This window comes from Myotis myotis, unplaced genomic scaffold (assembly GCF_014108235.1).
Source record: "Myotis myotis isolate mMyoMyo1 unplaced genomic scaffold, mMyoMyo1.p scaffold_m19_p_19, whole genome shotgun sequence".
NCBI classification, from domain to species: Eukaryota; Metazoa; Chordata; class Mammalia; order Chiroptera; family Vespertilionidae; genus Myotis; species Myotis myotis.
Window position 1 is genome coordinate 6553240 of NW_023416323.1, and position 18272 is coordinate 6571511.

The 18272-nt window shown below is 49.1% G+C and overlaps 1 protein-coding gene across 1 annotated transcript; it reads right to left on the reverse strand.

The window, feature by feature from the left end:
• Positions 1-1292: 1292 nt before the first annotated feature.
• DLL3 (delta like canonical Notch ligand 3) lies at positions 1293-12958 on the reverse strand. The gene is made up of 9 exons (XM_036345299.1): positions 12783-12958; positions 12374-12655; positions 11454-11511; positions 9620-9862; positions 8379-8596; positions 7243-7465; positions 5126-5726; positions 4778-4862; positions 1293-1722 (listed from the first exon to the last, which is right to left on the reverse strand). Exons 1-9 carry the CDS (start codon positions 12849-12851, stop codon positions 1699-1701), a joined length of 1803 nt encoding a protein of 600 aa, XP_036201192.1. The 5' UTR covers positions 12852-12958; the 3' UTR covers positions 1293-1698.
• Between the last annotated feature and the right edge of the window lie 5314 nt (positions 12959-18272).

Genomic DNA, 18272 nt, shown 5'->3' on the forward strand with positions numbered 1-18272 from the left:
AAGCAGGGTGTTGATGTTGGTCCCATCTTACGAGGCCAGGCACAGACCTTATTCAGAGTCACCGCAGGACTTCAAACAGGAGTCCTGACCCACCGTGTTTCCCAATCCCTGAGCCCTTCCTGTGTTAAACCTTGGACCTGGGCCCAAGGAAGATCAGGAAACACCAATTTTCTGTGATGCTAAGCAAGTCTACCCATCTCTGGACTTCAGTTTGACCCTCTATGAAATGGGCTTTCTTCTTCTAGCTAATACTCAAAACTAACATTTACTGAGTATCTGTTACATGTCAACTTCTGTTATAAATGCTTTGCACTTATTAATACAACCTTCTGAAGCAGATTCTGTTATCATTCTCATTTTACCAGTAAGGACATTGAAGCACAGAGAGGTGAAATGACTTGCTTGAATAAGTGGTATAACCAAAATCTGAACCCAGGCAGTCTGACTTCTGTGCATTGTAGCCTTTTAATTTTACTTATTTTTTTGAGTAATCATTCAGGTTACTTTATGTACTATTGCCATTGTGCTAAATGTAGTAAGTTTTGGCCTTAAAGATTTAAAGCTTGGCTAAAAGAGAAAAAATTAGAAGTTGCCCCTTGGTGTGGAATGCCTTCTACCTTAGTCCTTTGGGGCTCTGCTTCCTTTAACTGTAAAATGAGGAGTTTTGACCAGAATAACTTTTCCTTCCCTGTGGGCTCTAATAATCTAAGATGGCCTTCCTTGTTCCGGAAGCTGCTACTCTACTTTAAGTTAAACCTTAGCAGCCTGCGAGGCAAAAGTCATAGAGCAGGGCCTACTGATTTGGGTAGGGACTCTTCCCTTATGATGGCAAATCAGGGAACTTCGGTCATCCCTGTTTAATAATCCAGCCAGCTCTGTTCCTGTGATGACCAATGGATTTGTCTGTTGACAGTGCCAAGACTCTGCCATGGGTGGGCATCCTTTAGACCAGGAAGCATTATCAAAGGGGAATCCATGGAACTCAACTGCCTGCCTTCAGTTTGTATGCAGTCATTGATTTAAAAAAAAAAAAAATGAGTTTTTCCCATCCAAGATGGGAAAGCACATCTTCCCAGCTTTGCTTTTAAATTGAGCTCTGCTCTCAGCAGGCTGTTCAAGGCAGCAGGGACTCTGCCTCTGAACTTTAAGAGTGGTCTTAGAAGGAATCATGGGCTGGTGTTGATGTCTGTTTTTAATCTCAATTTTAAAAGTATTTTATAATAGGATTTTGTTTTAATGTCCATTAGTTCTTTAATGATAGTTATTCCTTATGACACAGAAATTCAATATAGTGAAACTTGAATTTATAGGTATTTATTCAATCTATGGTATCTGTTTACTGAATTCAAGGAATAAGCAGATATCTTGGCTGATGTTCTAATAAAATGACTCCTTCATTTGCTGCTGTATTCCACTTGTTATTTTTCTGTTCTTACTTCTTCAGTTCCTATAATTTTGCTCATTTCCAAAGGCCCATGCCTACTACCTGCTAGACAATGTGGGGAAGGAGGATGGCAGAAATTGGCTGATATAGGCTTGTAATTTTCCAGAGTAGCAGTAGTAGTAGCAGTAGTGGTGATGGTAGTGGTAGCAGTAGTAGTAGTAACAGTAGTCGTAGAAGAAATGTGCAACTGTCTTAGGATATTCCCAAAATTAAGGAAGATTCCCCTGTTGGATCTTACTTAGCCTTGTTCCATCTCATTTGGAAGGAAATTTGAGAACCTGGAGAGGCAGAGACAAGTCAAAGCATTTGCACGTCCTATTTATTCCACATCCAAAACAGTACCATCAACATTCAGTCACTGCCAGTCCTGCTTCAAGGAACAGATTCTTCATCTGAATGACACCCATGACCCATCTTATTCGGTTTTGTTTTGTTTGTTGTTTTTTCAGTAATTTGACATCATTGATCGACTGCCTCCTGCACACCTCCACTGAGGATTGAGCCTGCAACCCAAGCATGTGACCTTGACTGGAATAGAATCTGAGACCCTTCAGTCCCCAGGCCGATGCTCTATCCATTGAGCAAAACTGGCTAGGGCTCCCACAGCCTTCTTATCCATTCATCTACTGATGGGCACTTGGGCTGTTTACAAATCTTAGCTAAGGGACCCCCACACACACCCACCCAGTACACAAATTTCATGCACCGGGCCTCTAGTTTCATATAAATGGAATCATGTGCCCTAGCCAATTTTGCTTAGTGGAGAGCATAGGCCTATGGACTGAAGGGTCCCAGGTCAAGGGCACATGCCCAGGTTGCGGGCTCGATCTCCAGTAGGAGTGTACAGGAAGCAGCCGATCAATGATTCTCATCATTGATGTTTCTAGCTCTCTGTCCCTCTCTCTTCCTCTCTGAAATCAGTAAAAATATATTTTCAAAAATTAAAAAAATTAAAATAAAAAATAAGTAAATGGAATCATGTGACCAGCACCTTGTATTTAGTGTGTTTGTATGAGGTAGCATGTATGGTACTTCATTCCTTTTTATGGCTGAATAATATTCCACTGTAGAGATAGACTATATTCTGTTTATCTACTCATCAGTTGATAGCTACTTGGGTGGTTTCCACATTTTGGCAATTCTGAATAATGCTGCTGTGAACATGTACATCCAAGTTTTTGTATATATATACATTTTTTCCTCTTGGGTAGATACCTAGAAGTAAAGGTGCTGGTAATACGGTAATTCTATGTTTAATTTTTTTTTTTCAATCCTCACTCAAGGATATTTTTCCATTGATTTTTAGAGAGAATGGAATAGAGTGGGAAACAGAGAAATATCAATGTGAAAGAAACACATCGATTGGTTACCTCCTGCATACACCCTGACCAGGCTGGGGAGGAGCCTGCAACTGAGGTACGTGCCCTTGACCAGAATCAACCCCCTTCGGTCTGCAGGCTGACGCTCTATCCACAGAGCCAAACCAGCTAGGGTATGTCTAATTTTTTGTAAAAACTGCCAAACTGTTTTCTAAGGGGCTTCACCATTGTACATTCTACCAGCAGTGTCTGACAGTCTCCTTTTTTCCAAATCCTTGCCAACCCTTGTTTTTGTCTGTCATTGTGATTACAGTCATTCTAATGGATAGGAAGTGAAATGCTAATTATTTCTTGAAGAAGCCAACCATGTATCCCATAGAATCCCGTCTGGATTTTGCTCATCCCCACTGTATCATAAAACATCCTGTATCCCCTGAATTTCCTGTTAATTAGTATTCAGTTGAATGGTATCAAATTGCCAATAACCAAAATTTTTAATCTGAGCAGATCTTAGTGCACCTCCCTTAGGGACAACAGAAGGAATCAGTCTGCTATTCTATCTGATACCAGTAAGAAAGAAAAAGTTGTTAACTGGTGATGTCACAGGGGATCCTTTCTGAGGTTTTCCAAAACAATAATATGTATACATGGGGAAACTTTTTAAATAGAATAGAACAGGGGTCCTCAAACTTTTAAAACAGGGGCCAATTCACTGTCCCTCAGACCGTTGGAGGGCTGGACTATAGTTTAAAAAAAACTATGAACAAATTCCTATGCACACTGCACATATCTTATTTTGAAGTAAAAAAACAAAACGCGCCGAAACCGGTTTGGCTCAGTGGATAGAGCGTCGACCTGCGGACTGAGGGGTCCCAGGTTCGATTCCGGTCAAGGCATGTGCCTGGGTTGCGGGCACATCCCCGGTGGGAGATGTGCAGGAGGCGGCTGATCGATGTTTCTCTCTCATCGATGTTTCTGACTCTCTCTCTCCCTTCCTCTCTGTAAAAAATCAATAAAATATATTTAAAAAAAAAAAAAAACGGGAACAAATACAATATTTGTATTTGCATGTGGCCCGCGGGCCGTAGTTTGAGAACCCCTGGAATAGAACAAAGGTATACACAGAGAAAAGACAGTCTCCCCAGGAATTCTTGTACATCATGGTGGGAGTGTGGACTGAGGAAGCAATCTGTGAATACTTGGTGAAATTGGTAGCTGTGACCTATAACCAGGCAATCTCTCTCCTGGGGATATATCTATGGCAGACTCTATTCCATTCAAACTATTCACTTCCCTCCCTCACAGGAGGATTTAATTACTGCCCCATAGATACCAAGCTTAACCATGTGACTTCCTTCACTCAATAAAATGTGAGCAGAAGTGTTAGGAGCCTCAGCACATGGTCTACTATTTCCTTTCCCATAGGGCCCAGAAATGTGTCAGATACAAAACACAAAATCTGATGCATCAAAGCTGATCAAAGTAAGAGTCAGAAGTCTCTGGAGAAGTGGAAAGAAAAAAACTCAATGATATAAATAACCATTATGTACTTCCAGCTGTAAAATCCTCCCAGCCACCCCTTCCAGGTTGAACTCTGAAGTGTCAGGCGGAGATTGGTTGGGCACCATCAAGTAAATACAAAAATACCCAGGCTCTGTCTCCCGGCGCTGATGGAGAAGGAGCAGGTCAGGCCTAGAAACAAAATCAGTATGAGGCATTAGAAAGGACTGTCCTGCTCCTCTCCCTCTCCCCAGTGAGGGGAAATCAGTGGAGAAGTCTGCCTGAGGCTCCCCACTGTGACCTCTTCAAGCCCACAGATCTTCCAAAGAGAAGGTAGCAAGCAGCTCAAAAGGGCAGCACGAACTAAACTGAGTCAGAACTGAAAAGTGGGTTCCGGACCTTCCAAAGACTCTCTCCTTATTTGTAGACAGGGTGAAGGAGAGCTACAGGCAAAGTGTGGGCTGCCCCCACCCAGCCTGGGCAATGTTTGCAAAGGGAGTAAAGGGGTAGCTACCTCCCCAGCATAGACCGAAGGAGCAGATAAGACGTAAATCTCACTAGAGTCTCCATCTTCGGGGCGATTCCAATCTACTGACGGGCTGCCAGGAAAAACAGAACAAAACAAAAAATAAAAAATAAACAAAAACAAACAAAAAAAGACCTAGGCTCTTTAAATTCTCACATCTTGTTTTCCTCACCCACCACGGAGGGGAACCCAAAGCCAACAGGGGAACTGTGAGCTGACCCAATCAGACAAGGGCTGGAGCCGGGAAGGCCCATCAAGGAATCAAGCCAATCGCACAATGGAGATGGACGCCAGCTGCCCAGAGGAACAGGCATCCCGTGTGGCCCAGCCGCTCACCTCGGGTCATCCCCGGGCCTCTCCTGCGTCCTCAGGTTGTTGAGTGCATCTGGGAGCGCAAAGACGGATGGATCCGGGGTACCCGCCAGCAAGCGAGACCCAGTACCGCGGCCAGGGCCACAGCGTCGCACATGGACCAGCAAGAGCGCAGCGCCGGCCAAACCTGCAGCCACCAGCAGCCCCAAGGCCGGCGGCAAAAGGAAGCGCTGCGGGCCACCCTGCCTCAGGCCCCGCGGGGCCGCGGGCAAGGCGCCTACGCTGTCGCCGTCGTCGTCCGCGCCGTTGGAGTTAACGGGAAACTCGCAGCGCGCGCCCATGTAGCCGGGCGCGCAGGCGCAGACCAGGCCGGAGAAGTGGGCGTAGCAGCGGCCGCCGTGGGCGCAGGGCCGCGCGGCGCAGGGGTCGGCGCGCTCGCTGCAGTCGCGACCGCCGAAGCCGAGCGCGCAGGAGCAGCGGCGCGCGCCGCTGCCTTCCAGACACGTGCCGCCGTTGGCGCAGGCGCGGCCGGCGCAGTCGTCCAGGTCGTGCTCGCAGCGTGGCCCCGCGAAGCCGGCGCGGCAGCTGCAGCGCAGGGCGTGGCCGAGGTCCAGGCAGAGCCCGCCTGTGGAGGAGGGGCGTGAGGGGCGCAGCCCGGGAGAGGGTCTCCCCCAACCGCCCGGTAGTTTCTCAGCCCAGTAAGCCCCACCCGCACCTTTTCTCTGGTTTCCCTGTGTCTCCCCATCTAACTCCAGGGCCAGCCGCTAGGAGTGTGCTTGGAGCTTCTTGCCCTCTGGTGAAATCTTGGATTAACTGAGCCTCACCTTGTCGGCTGCCTGTGTCTCTCTTTTTCTATCGGCCAGAACGATGGGTCTGAACCACCTGGCCCTTTTCCCTTCCTTCTTTTCAGGTTTCTCCTCCAGGGCTCTACCTTCAGGTCTGTGCGCAGGTGTCTCCTCCTCCAGGAAGCCCTCCGGGAATCTCCCTTCATCCCCATCCTGCACTCCCCATGACTACTCTGAGCTGTAGCTGAGGATGACTCTTCTCTGTCTTCCCCTTTGGACTGATACCCTCATGAAGGCAGGGCCCAGAGCTGTCCTGGTCACTGCTGTGTCCCTAGTATCACACAGCCCAGAATGAATGAATACTCAGTGTTTTGGTGAGAATTAGTTATAATAAAAATGCATCAAGCTCTTTACATTCATATTAAAACTTTAAGCACCTAGTTCAAATCAGGTCTCTCCACTACTCAGACATCTCCTGTGGCTCTTTTTCTGGATGAAACCAGAATCCTCCCCCGTGGCCCAGGAAATTCCATAGGATCTGTCCTGGTCACCTCCCTGACCTCATCTCTCACTCACTGCTTCAACCACACTGGCTTCCCTGAGATCCTCAACACACCTGGCACATTCCTAACTCAGGGCCTTTACAACTTGCTGTTCCCTCTGCCTGGAACATAATCTTTCCCCAGATCCCACATTGCTCCCTTCCTCACTACCTTCAGCAAGGTCTTCCCTAACCATTCTAGCTAAAATGTCAACCGGCCTCCACCCCATATATACTACCCATTCCCTTTCTGGCTTTATTTTTCTCATTTTTATCACCATCTAACCTTGCACACATTTACTTATTTATCTTGTTTATTTGCCCCATCAGCTCTATGAGGGCAGGGGCTTTGGTTTCATTCCCAGTGCCTAGAACAGTGATGGTGAACCTATGACACGCGTGTCAGAGGTGACACGCGAACTCATTTTTTGGGTTGATTTCTCTTTGTTAAATGGCATTTAAATATATAAAATAAATATCAAAAATATAAATATGTGACACGGCACCAGAGTTAAGTTAGGGTTTTTCAAAATGCTGACACGCCGAGCTCAAAAGGTTCGCCATCACTGGCCTAGAACAAAGTCTAGCACATTGTAGATGCTCAATAAATATTTATGAGATAGGAATATTACCTGACCCATTTGACAAAAGAACAAACTGAGGCTGGGAAGAGGGGCACTTCTCCAGGCCCTGGGGCTAAAGAAGGCAAAGGCAGGGTTCTCACCCGGGACTGTCTGAACCAAGCCCTGCTCTTGCACACTGACCATGCAGTGACCCTCACCCTCATCCCTGATGTTCTGGTCTCCCCACCTCACCGTTTTGGCATGGCTGCAGGCTGCACCGGTCGACCCTCTTCTCACAGTTGGAGCCTTGGAAACCAGGTGGGCAGTGGCAGATGTAGGCAGAATCCGGGTCTGTACCTCCCACACACAAGCCACCATTGAAACAAGGTCCATCCGCACATGTCACCCCACTCACCTCACATTGCAACCCATAAAACCCACGGGGACAGGCACATTCGAAGGATCCGGGTGTCTCCTGGGTAGGGGCAAGAGGACTTTAGATTGAGGTCTCCTTGGAGCAAAATCCCATCCCCTTCCTTAGTCTTAACCCTGGGGGCTGCTCCTTGTCAGGACTCACCTCCCAGCATGCAGGGTCCTCACCTAGAAAGCCCTCCCAAGACAACCCCTCCCTCTACTCTATGTTTCTGGGTCTGCCCATCCACCCCACAGGGAAGAGGCTCTGAAGGCCCTGAGAGAGCCCATTCCCACCTCTACTCCTTTGCCTACCAAATGCTGCCTGCCTAGTCTGCCCTCCCCAATTCTGTCTGCATAGCCAATCTTGAGCTCCTAGCTCTGAGCCACCCTCCTCCATGGATCCTTCCTTAGATCTCCTCTTAGAAGGCCCTTCCCCTAACTTGAACCCTGAGTATGTCTCCCTGTTCCATGCTGGTAGTGTCCAGGGGTCCACATTATCCCAGCACACACCAGGCTCACTCCCACAGCCACACCTTTGCTTACCCCAGGCCACTTACCTGGTCTACCCTCTGCAGTCACCTCCCCTCAGCCAAATTGGATTTCAGAAGCCCCAGCCCTGGGCTCATCTCCAGGAAGCCCTCTCCGATATGCCCCCACCCCAAGTCCCCACGCTATCTGGTCCCACCACTCCACACCTTGAGTCCAGAGTTGTTCTCTGTCCCACAGGAAGGACAGTTTGTGGCCCCTCAGGACTCATCATTCCCACACTACACCCTAAGTTGCCATCTACGGGGTCTACTCTCCCCAATCCCATTCCTAGCACCCCATCCTAGATGCAGACTGGACAGCTCTAGAAGCCCTCCCCTGATAGCTACCCCAGCCTTCCCCAGGTGTTGTCTCATGGAGCCCGTCAGGGGATGGTGGGAACTCCCAGGGTTACTTATCAGGAAGAGGTGGGAGGGGGTGATACTAACACTACAGCTGCCCCCGTTGGCACATGGATTCCCATCACAAGGCCCAGGACCAGGCATGAGGCATCCAGTGACAGCAGAGAACGGGCCCCTGGAGCTGAGACAGGTGCTGCTGGAGACAGGGACTGTGCAGAGGGGCCCAGTCCAGCCTTCCAGGCATTGGCATTCATCAGGCTGCTCACAGAAGCCATGCTCTGGGCTGCAGCCGGCTCGACATGCCGCTATGGGGGACAGAGAGGCAGAGGGAAAAGGAATATTGATGAGGGCAAAGTTGTTTCTAAGGGCTCTCTGTGCACCATCTTGTTTCGTCCTTGTGACACAACCCTCTGGGCTACATGGTATTGTAACCCCTAGTTAACAGACAGGGAAACTGGTGCCTAGAGAGGTGGAATGACTCGCCCAGCTAGAAAGTGAAAGAGTGGGAGCAGAACACAGGCCACCGGCTCCAGAGTCTGTGCTGGGGGATGAAGAATGGTGGTGCTCACAGGTCTGAGCTTAGAAAGGGGAGAATGAGGGAAGGGAATCTGGGGGTTGGGGAGGGACCCTGGCTTTTTATGGGAAATGGGAGGGTCTTGGATTAGAGCAGGTCTGGGAAGAGCTGGATTAGCCTAGGAGTCCTAGGAGCTTTGGTGGGGCTCAGACATTTGGGATTCCCAATGTCTATCTGAGGATTCCCAGGATGGAGGTCGGGGATCCCAAGCTTTAGAAGGCAATGGGGTCTGGCCTGCATTTGCAGGGAGGGAGGATGAAGGATCCTTTAGGGGGCGAAGGGGAACTCCAAGGGGTTTCCAAAGCGCCTGGGTGGGGGTAGGGAGGGCCCCAGAATTGGAAGAGCTCTGTTGGTCCTAGCATCTGGAAATGGGTGCGGATTAGGGGAGGAAGGGGGGTACCAGCATGGGAAATGTGTGTGGGGTTTCTTTTGGGGCAAAAAGAATGCTAGGAAGAGGAAAGGGGCCTGGAGTGCCAAGGCAGGACTGGAGAGTAGTCCAACGTCCTCAGTCTTCCTGAAGCAGGTAGCTGGATCATGGGAGGGAGCTAAGGCCCACGAGTGAAACTAGAGTGGGGCCTGGGCAGCAGTTAGTGGCATTCCCTAGCTTCCCGGAGTGGGGTTCTGGGGTACCTGGTGAGGGTTCTCCAGTCCCCAGTTCCCTGAAGAAGGCAACTGGGTTGCAAAAGGGACCTAGGGGCGGCGAGTGGCGCTAAAGAAGGGCCGGAAAAGAGTTGGGGCAGAACTCAGGACTCACGCTGCGCCTCGCACTCGTCCTCCACCGGCGCGCAGGGGCGCAGTCCCGGGCTGCACCGCGAGGAGGCACTGCGCGAGCGGCAGAGGCGCGCGCACGCGGCCCCGACGGCCGGCGGCTCGCAGCGCGCTCGGTAAGAGAAGCGCAGCTCCCAGGCGCCGGCGCGCTGCACGTCCCGAGCCCAGGGGCCCCCGGCCGCCAGGCGGCGCCGGCCGGCCACACGCGCCAGCAGACTCCAGGCGGGCCCTGCGGGAAGAAGGGAGCGACGCTGGATCGCCCGGCCAGATGGCGGCGCACTCAGTCTCGCGATAGAGCCGTAGGGCGCCTGCTCGCACTCTTCCTGCCCCTCTTAGCGAGGCCGAACACCCCATTCCAACCCTGAGAATGGCAGTTACCCCTTAGCAGCGCGGTGAACCTCCTACTGCGCCCTGAGACCCCTGAAGGCACAGTCCCATCCAGTGTCCAGTGACCATCACTATGATCACAGCTCTTTCATAGAAGCCAAAATACCCCAATGTTTTGCACCATGATCTGTGTGTGTGCGTGTGTGTCTTTTGTTTGTTTGTGGTTAATCCTCACTATTTTTCCCATTGGGTTTGTTTGTTGTTTTTTAGAGAGAGTGGAAGCGAGAGGGAAAGACAGAGAGAAACACTGATGTGAGAGAAATACATCGATTGGTGGCCTCCTGCATGCACCCTGACCAGGGCCAGGGCTGAGAAGGAGCCTGCAACCAAAGCTAGGCATGTGCCCTTGACCAGAATCGAACCCGGGACCCTTTGGTGCGCAAGTCAAGGTTCTGTCCACTGAGCCAAACCGGCTAGTGCTGCCCCACAATCTTTGTATTTTAGTGATGAGACCTCTAACACCCTGTGGCATTTATATCGCTATATGGCCAAGGGAAAATAACGGGCCTTTTGAAGTGAGGTCATAATATCCCCAAATTGTGCCTCTGGATCTTCCTATGTGAAAATGGTGACAGAGACCCCAATTACTAAATCATAAATTACCCTTATTGCTTTAGTCCTTGGAAATACTGGGAGAGTAGCAGTTTCTCCTCATCAAGGCTGTCACACTCCAATATTGTGCCACAGCTTTCTGTATCAAAATGATGACAGCTGGTTTGGCTCAGTGGCTAGAGTGTCAGCCTGCAGACTGAATGATCCCGGGTTCAATTCTGGTCAAGGGCACATGCCTGGGTTGTGGGCTCGATCCCTAGTAGAGGACATGCAGCTGATCAATGATTCTCTCTCATCATCATTGATGTTTCTATGTCTCCCTCTCCCTTCCCCTCTGAAATCAATAAAAAAAAAATATTTTTTAAATGATGACAACACCCACATGGGCTTTACATGACACCAAAATCCCCTCGAATTAAGGATAAGATCACCTATATCCCTCCCTGAAACCTTTGCTCAATATTCTGATAAAACCGCAGCATCCCATGCTCCCTGGGACCTCTATATGGACACAGTGACAGAGTTTTGTGTACAAGAACCAAAAGTGATATACCCTTGGTTCTCAAAATCAAATGGTGGCAGAGCAGTACTGTCACTGTGAGCTGCTCTATCCTGCTCTGGTGGCTTTAATTCCAAGATAGTAAGTGTTCCTATCTTTCACTATTGGGACCACAGACTCCTACATCCAGTGCCAGGACATTTCTGTATGGACATGGCAAGAGCCCTGAAGCTGTCAACACCCAGCACCACCCTCCAAGAGCTGTGATGACATCATGGGTCCAGCAATCCTGTGAAAACCACCCTGCAGACAGCCCATGTCACTCACGTTGGACCCCAATTCCCACATTCTACACAGTAGTCCCAAGACTGAAGACACTCACCTCCAACCTGCTCTCCTAACTCTTCTCTCCAGGTTTCAATGATGAGAGAGAAGGTGCCCTGGAAGGGTGAGAGGAAAGAATGAAAAACAGTGGGCAGGGTGAGTACTTGATGAAGGCCAGGGTTTAGGGGTAATGACCATTCCAGGCACCAGGCAGGCAACGGACAGCTTCCAGAGGGACTGGCTCAGGGAAGAAATGGCAGTTTTGGCTTCCTTTATTGAGCATTTAGTAAGTGGTGAGGACTATATTTAAGATAACCTGGTTGAATCCCCTCAACAGGGACCCTTGTGAGGTACCATGATGTCCCATTTTACAGATGAGGAAACTGAGGATAGAAAAGAAAAAGTCACTTGCCCAAAAGAACAAGGGTCTTAGACTTCAAATACAGGTTTGTTCACCTCTGTGCTTTTGGGGTTGTGGGATGGGAGAGAGGATTTTGGAGGTGAAAGAGTCATGAACACGGGTCCCAATTGGAATATCTGAGAAAGGATAAAGTGAGACGAGTTGGGGGGGGGTCCCCAAGACAGGGTGTGAGGGTCCCTAGGTGCAAGGAAACTGGAGGTAAAGATAAGAATCCCAGCATTTAGAGATCCCCAGGGAACAGAGGCAAAGTTCTGTGCATTTATTCTTTCCAGTTGAGTTGGGGTGGGGGGTGGGGGCGGGAATTCGGGGTCCCAAGCATGCAGGGCTGGGATTATAACATTTTGTATACCTAGAGGGCAAATTAGAGTCAGAAAAGTTGGGATCGTCAGTAAGTCGGGTTTATGAGTCTGAGAAAGGGTTTTTCCAGATGGTAGACTTACTGGTCTGGGAATTTGGAATGAGGGGGAGGGTTGGGGCCTTGGAAGTTGGAGGACAGAAAGGGGTCAAGGTTTGGGTAAGGACTCCAGCACGAGGGTGCCCCCGGGGCAGGGTCTCACCGGCCAGGCGTCCCGGAAGGGCACGCGCATCAGGCTGTCGGGCAGCGGCAAGTCAGGAGCTGGAGCCCGGGACAGTTTGGTGTAGACCGGTCCACGCGCACTCAGCGCAGCGCCCACAGCGCACGGAGACTCCGCCGCCTCCTCTGGGATCCCTGGCTTCAGGCAGACTCTGAAGAAGAGGCGGCAGGGGCCCCCGGCACTGCAGGGAGACCTGGGGGCCCCTGGACCTGGTCCCGGCCGGAAAGAGTGAATCTGAAGCTCGAAAACGCCTGCCGGCCGTGCCTGGAGCGTTAAGGGGCACAGGGTGACGGGACCGCGGGTATTCGGGTGTCCTGTTCGCCCTGCACCCCTTCCCCAAGACCTCCGGTTCTCGCCCCCTCCCATCCATCCCTTTCCACTCCGCTCTCACCTGGGGAAGGAAAAAGAGCGCCAGGATCACCGCCCGCGACAGGAGTTGAGGCATCCACGGGCAGACCATGGCCTTTTGGAGGTCTGAGGAGCCGCAGCTGCTGGCTCCGGAGCCTTATATTTGAGGAGACGGCTCCGCCCCTTCAAGCGCTACGGGGCTCGAGGGGGCCCGAGGGGAGGAGGTCGAGGGGAAGGGGAGCATGCTGGAACAACCGTAAGTTTGTCTGGTGGGTACAGGCAATGTAGTGAGGGTGTATGTGTGTGGCTAAGGATGGGGTAGGTTTAGGGGACTGTATATGGTAAGATTACGTGAATGTGAATGTGTACAAGAGCTACTGGAGGGTATCCATGACTTTGTGATAGTGTGTCTAGGTGAGCTTAGGTGGCTCCACGTGTCTCAAATTGTATGTCAAGCCTGTTTGTGAGGCTGTAAATAATTCTAAGATTCAATGTGTGTGTGCACAGGCACGCGCGCCAGCATCTACATAAGAAGAGAATGGAGGTGTATGTGACTTCATGATTGTGTGACTGAGAATGTGTGGCTGCACCTCTGTGCATGTGTAAGAGTGTATGTGAGATACTGGACCAGGGGGTGTTGTGGATATGGACCTGTGGTCTGTGCAGGTGCCTCTAGGCAGCCGTGTGGAGCGGGTGGGAGAGGGTCTGTACAAGGTCGTGCAGAGGCTTGTGTGGGAGGTCCATGGGCATAGCCTCATGTGGATGTGATGAAGACCCGGGGTTCTTTGTGGCTGTGTTTTCCCCTCCCCAAGACAAAGCCATCCTCCCAAACCCACATCATGGATGCAGCAGACGCCAGGCAAGGAGCCCTGGTCTCAGGGGGGACTCCCAGCTGTATGTAAATACCGCCATCTGCCGGCCCCCGCGCCCCTCCCCCTTTGGGCTACAGCTGGGTTGCCCGTTTGGCCTCCGGAAGGTGTGAGGAGCAAATGGGCAGGAAATTCCATCTTCACATCAAAGGCCCTATCCCTCACTCCAGGATGAATGGGGTGTGTGTGTTTTTGTTTGTTGGGGGGGGGGTACCCCAGGGCCCTCCAGAAATCCATTAGTATTCCAGGAGCAGGTGTTCCAGCCCACTCACTCTGTGCCAGGTGCTGAGCAAAGCCCTTTAGGTGGAGTAAACGTTTTCCCCCCAACATAAAAATTTTAATACTTAGAGGCTAATAATTATAGTAGAAAATACAGGTTCAATTTATATGTTTTTTTCTTTTAAAATGAAGATAGAGTGAGTAAAGCATAGCCCAGCAGTCAGGCAGACAATAAGTTCTTAATAAATTTTAATGACTGAAATAATTCAACCCAGAGGGTTTTTTTTAATCCTGAGGACTTGAGTTTTGGGTAGACAGCCATAATCAAATTGTATGGAACATCCTAGGTTCCTCTGCACAGGTTTTCCTTCCCTTTGTTATATTCTCACCAAAGTTTACCTCCTGTGGGACGCCTTCCCTAACATTCCAAGGTCAGGCACCTCCTCTGAGTTCCCAGCTTCCTGTAATTCCTCTATCCCAGTGGTTCTCAACCTTCCTAATGCCGCAACCCTTTAATACAGTTCCTCATGTTGTGGTGACCCCCAACCATAAAATTATTTTCATTGCTACTTCATAACTGTAATTTTGCTACTGTTATGAATCGTAAATATCTGATATTTTCATTGTTACAAACTGAACATAATTAAAGCATAGTGATTAATCACAAAAACAATATGTAATTATATATGTGTTTTCTGATGGTCTTAGGCGATGCCTGTGAAAGGGTCGTTCGACCCCCAAAGGGGTCGCGACCCACAGGTTGAGAAGTGCTGCTCTATCCCATCCTGACCTCTGGGGTCTCTCAGCACACACCGTCACTCTCCTGTGTAGAATCTGCCATGGTTCCCCAGTGCCTTTAAAATACTTCAAGATTAACATTTGAGGCCCTCCTTTCCACATCCCCACTACTCAAACAGGTTCTGTGGCCCGTGTAGTGCCAGGCCTCATGGACCAATTACTGGGAAGCAAATTGGGCCCTGTACTGGGGTAGGTGGAGGGAGCTTCTCATCAAATGGAATTTGGACAACCATTAGAACCAGCAGTGAGAGAAGGCAAATTCCTGCCCTGGATAATAACTTGGGAGGGTAACAGATTCCAGGTCTGATTTCTCCAAAATTTTAAACATGTAAAAATAGCCAGCCTTTATTGAGGTCTGTGCCAGGCATGACAGTGTTGCACATGAATCCTCTCACGTCTGTGTGAAGTACTTTAAGGGATTTCTAAGTGTCTTTTTGGCTATTCAAGACTTTTCCTTAAGTGCCCACAGAATGTCATGCTGAGGTGACATGTGAGCAAAGATCTAAAGGAGGGGAGTAAGCCATATGGATCTGGGGCAGTGGTTGGCAAACTGTGGCTCGCAAGCCACACGTGGCTCTTTGGCCCCTTGAGTGTGACTCTTCCATGAAATACCATGTGCGGGTGTGCATGTACAGTGCGATTGAAACTTCGTGGCCCATGCGCAGAAGTCAGTATTTTGTGGAAGAGCCACAACTCAAGGGGCCAAAGAGCCGCATATGACTTGCGAGCCAGTTTGCCGACCACTAATCTGGGGGAAGAAACATTCATGGCAGAACAACAAGTGCAAAGACCATAAGGTGGCCATGCATGGCACACTCAGGGTATCTCCATGGCTTTCCTCATTTTGGTCTCAGCTCAAATACACTATCCCAAGTCCTTCCAAGACTATTCTAGCCCATGTAAAAAAGCAGCCCAAGACCCCAAAACATTCCTTCTCACCATAGTTTTTCTTTTCTTTTAAGAATCATTTAATTTTTAGAGATGAAGGGAGAGAAACATTGATCGGCTGTCTCCTGCATGCCCCCACCACCACCAGAGATTGAGCCTGCAACCCAGGCCCTAATGGGGAATTGAACCAGCAACCCTTCCGTGCATGGAACGATACCCAACCAACTGAGCCACACCAGCCAGGGCTGTTTTTCTTAATCCATTTATTACCCCAAGAAATATCTAACCATTGTCTGTCTTCTCCATGAGATTATCAGTTCCACCAGGTCAGAATTTAATTTGTTCACTGATGCGCTCTAGCTTCTGGAACGAGGTCTGGCAGTTGGTGCTTAGGAAACAGTGAATGAATGAATGATGGAGGCGTTATTAACCTCTTACGAGGCAAGTGAGAAGCCTGAGACCTTGTCCAGGATCATAGGCTTGTGAATGGTATGACATGGGAATTCAGACCCTGTTGGGGTTATGCCTTAACACTAACCCAATCCTGCCCTTCAGATGTGCCATGATGCAGCCCTAGAGCATTTAAGGAAAACATCCTAGGCCAGTGATGGCAAACCTTTTGAGCTCGGCGTGTCAGCATTTTGAAAAACCCTAACTTAACTCTGGTGCCGTGTCACATAAAGAAATGTTTTGATATTTGCAACCATACTAAAACAAAGACTTATATTTTTGATATTTATTTTATATATTTAGATGCCATTTAACAAAGAAAAATCAACCAAAAGAATGAGTTCGCGTGTCACCTCTGACACGTGTCATAGGTTCACCATCACTGTCCTAGGCCATGTAACGTAAGCAGTCTCAGAAGCCACCTGTGCCTAAGTCTACACCTCTCCTCCCCTCTTGCCCTCCAGCCTTGAGCAGGTGTGGCCTCACAGACAGAACCATACCCCAGCCAGCACCAAGATTGGGGAGAGGCCTAGGGGGTCCACTGGGCACTGAAGCATGCGCCAGCCAGTGCCAGAGCCTTAATCCCCAGAGGCTACTCGACCACTGGCAGACAGGGGCCAATTGGCAAACACACTTCCTTCTTTCATTCCATGTGGGTAGACAGATCTGAGTTACATTTCAAAAGGCTCCTCAGGTTCTGTGGGACTGTGTCACCCATGTGGTAGGCAAACACACACTTGTGGTGGCTCTTCCTCTGTCCTCCACTCACTCTCCAGGGTCACATTGCCCAAACACATAAGCCTCAGTCTCCACCTTTGCTTTTGGTTAAGACAGTCTCCAATTCTCAAAGATATGTGCAAAAAAACCCTGCAGCCCCTCCCTCAATCCCGCAGAGGTCCTAGGGATACCAAGAAACCATTCCCTGCATTATAGACAGTACACTTAGGGTTGTGGGGTACATATCTTAATTCTTAGTAGACATCTGTGTGCTTCTTTAAAAATCGAGGGTTCAGAAGTTCAACCTGGCCCACACAGTTTCAAATACATTTTAATTACTATAAACACCACCAGAGAAGGTCTTTTTAAAACATTTAACTGGTACTAGCACTAAATGCCGGCTGGAGAGGCTGCCAAAACGTACAGGTTATTTCAATCTGTGAATAACCAGTATGGCCTGGTAACAAGCCCCATGTGAGTATACATATAGTTTGAATAGGAATTGTCCCATTAACCCACATAACCACTCTAGTAAGATAGGTCCTATCGTTAACTCCATTTTACAGATGAGGAAACTGAGGCAGAACAGTGCCTTGCCCAAAATTCACAACTACTATTTGAGTGCCTACACAGAGTGCCTAATTCAGCCCTCAAACCTACTGTGGGGTAGGTACCATTATTATTCTTTTATAAATGTGGAAACTGAGGCACTGAGAATGAAGTAACTTGCTCAACATCACATAGGAAGTGGTAGAGTTGGGATTTTTTTGTTTGTTTTTTTGGTGCCGAAACCTGGGATTGAAAGGGATTTCAACTCCGACAGGCTGGAATTCATACTCTTAAATAATAAATGCTGTCCAATTCAGGGCCCAGGAGACACATGTAGCTATTTAAATTAATTAAAATAATACAAACTTACAAATTCCATTCCTCAGGTACCCTAGTCACAAGTACTAGTTCAAGTACTCAATAGCCCATGGCCACTGGACAGTGCAGATACTCAACAGTATAAACAGCATAGAAAGTTCCACTGAGAGTGCTGCTACACAGTCTGCCTGTTTTGATTAGAAGCCAACATTTAAATATTGGGAGGCTTATTATTAATATAAAAATTCCAATTTCTGGCTTCCATTAAAAATCAGAAGATCAGCCCGGACAGCATGGTTCAGTGGTTGGGTGTTGACCTATGAACCAGAAGGTCATGGTTCAATTCCCAGTCAGGGCCTGCGGGAGGCAGCCAATCAATGATTCTCTCTCATCATTGACATTTCTCTCTCTCCCTCCCTCTTCCTTCCTCTCTGAAATCAGTAAGAATACATATTTTAAAAAAATCGGAAGATCAAGCAACTCTATACCCACCTTTCCATGGGGCCATAGCTGGCAGAGCTGAGCAGCAGCTGCCCTCTTGAGATCGGGCGATCTCTCTCCACCAGAGTCCACTGAGCCCACGCTTCACATATTTATACAGCAGCCTAGCAGCTACCTGTCTTTAAACCCCCAAGGAAGTACTCTTTTCTTTTCCAGATGGGGAATCTGCAGCCAGAAGGGAGCTACACTTTTTGCAGATCACACAGGACACAGGAAGACTCAGC

Excerpts from the sequence above, each read along its gene's own strand:
- DLL3 (XM_036345299.1), bottom strand. The coding sequence starts at position 12,851 with ATGGTCTGCCCGTGGATGCCTCAACTCCTGTCGCGGGCGGTGATCCTG. Across the intron at positions 5,727-7,242 it reads CCTGCAGCCATGCCAAAACG|GCGGGCTCTGCCTGGACCTC; the intron begins GTGAGGTGGGGA and ends CCTCCTCCACAG. Across the intron at positions 4,863-5,125 it reads AGGCCCGGGGATGACCCGAG|CCCGTCAGTAGATTGGAATC; the intron begins GTGAGCGGCTGG and ends TTTTCCTGGCAG.